We start from the raw sequence: 1,755 nt of genomic DNA on the forward strand, positions 1-1,755 counted from the left end.
TATTTGTAATTAATTTAAACATTTTCAAAGTACCATTATATTTAATAATAAAATACGCTTAAGCAATACTGAAACCTCTAACAAAACTTTGCTAGCAAATACTAATATAATATAAACGTTTAATAAACACCAGACAAAACAATTAATTACTCTCGATTAACGGTAACTTATCTTAAAAATGTATCACCAATATGTCGAGTGTAAGTCACAGAGTCAAGGTTATTGGAAGCATTTCTTCGCCCCACCGCCAAGTGTTGTACGCGTGTAATGATCTATAAAAACATACTGCCGGCCCATAATTGACATCAATCTGTATCTGAAACAGTATCAATCAACATGTTCAGCAAAGTAAGCATTTTTTTAAATAAGGGTAAAATAATTAAAACAAAGATTTATAATTCTTCGTATTATTACTGGAAACTCATTATAATACTTAAGAAATAAAACAGAATAATTAATAACCTCATTAATAAGATATTATTAAATTCATTGCTACATTATCCATACCCTAACTTTTATAACACTAATTTAAATAATAATTAATGTAATTTACTTATTTGCAGATCGTAGCTATCAGCGCCCTCCTGGCCGCGGCTAATGCTGGTCTCTTAGGCCACGGACACGCCGTCTCTTCCCAAAGCATCGTCCGCCACGATGAGGCCGTTGTACACGCCGCCCCTGTAGCCCACTACGCCGCTCCTGTCGCCCACTACGCTGCCCCCATCGCCCACTACGCCGCCCCCGCCGCTCACTACGATGGCCACGATGAATACGTAAGTTACATTCCATTAATATATTATTATTAATTTAAACAATAAAATTCATGACAATGCCGGATAGATATATAGATATAGACGCAAAATTTAACCAGTGACGATAGATGCCTAATTTTGGCATTAGATTTACAGCTAAAGTAAGAAGCATAAATCATTTTATGGTGAAAACGAATGATAGATATTAATATTACCACGTTAATATGATATGTATTATATAAATAATTAATATATGCTTTCAACATCAATGTGAGAATATACCATTATTAAACTATACTTTAACATTCCAGGCTCACCCCAAATACGACTTCTCTTACTCCGTGGCCGACCCCCACACCGGTGACCACAAGTCCCAACACGAGAGCCGCGACGGAGACGCCGTCCATGGCTCCTACTCCTGGTGCAGCCCGACGGCTCCGTGCGCAAGGTCGACTACTCCGCTGACGCCCACAATGGATTCAACGCCGTTGTACACAACTCCGCCCCCGCCGCACACCCCGCCCCTGCTGTGCACGTCGCTCCCGCTGTGCACGCCATCCCGGTCGTTCACGCCGCCCCCGTCGTCCACGCCGCCCCCGTCGTCCACGCCGCCCCCGTTGTACACGCCGCCCCCGTTGTACACGCTGTACCCGTTGTCCACGCTGCTCCCGCTCATGCCTACCATCATTACTAAAAAGCAATAACTAAATAACTTAGTGAAATGTCTTCCACCAAATATTGTTTTTATTTTTGTGAATAATATGTTTACAACAATAAAATGAAAAAAAATAAAAATATATTTACTCTATTATTAATCGTGTAATCTTGATAACTACATATAAAAATCTTGAGAAATATTAATACAAAATAATGAAAAACCTTATCACAGATAATAATTTTAAAACAGATAGTAAATAACCACAAAATGTATCACAATGATGCTATTTTATTAAAAGTTTTTATAATATATGAGAGGATAAACATGCTCCATCTTATTAAAAAT

At 38.4% G+C, this 1,755-nt stretch overlaps 1 protein-coding gene across 1 annotated transcript; it reads left to right on the forward strand.

Annotated features, from left to right (window-relative positions):
• Positions 1-277: 277 nt before the first annotated feature.
• Positions 278-1,551, forward strand: LOC115454944 (cuticle protein 7). Its single transcript, XM_037445299.1, is given in 4 exon segments — positions 278-348; positions 564-773; positions 1,064-1,166; positions 1,169-1,551. Coding segments are annotated over 4 exon segments (603 nt in total). The 5' UTR covers positions 278-336; the 3' UTR covers positions 1,447-1,551.
• Positions 1,552-1,755: the final 204 nt, after the last annotated feature.

This window comes from Manduca sexta, unplaced genomic scaffold (genome assembly GCF_014839805.1).
Source record: "Manduca sexta isolate Smith_Timp_Sample1 unplaced genomic scaffold, JHU_Msex_v1.0 HiC_scaffold_1459, whole genome shotgun sequence".
NCBI lineage: Eukaryota > Metazoa > Arthropoda > Insecta > Lepidoptera > Sphingidae > Manduca > Manduca sexta.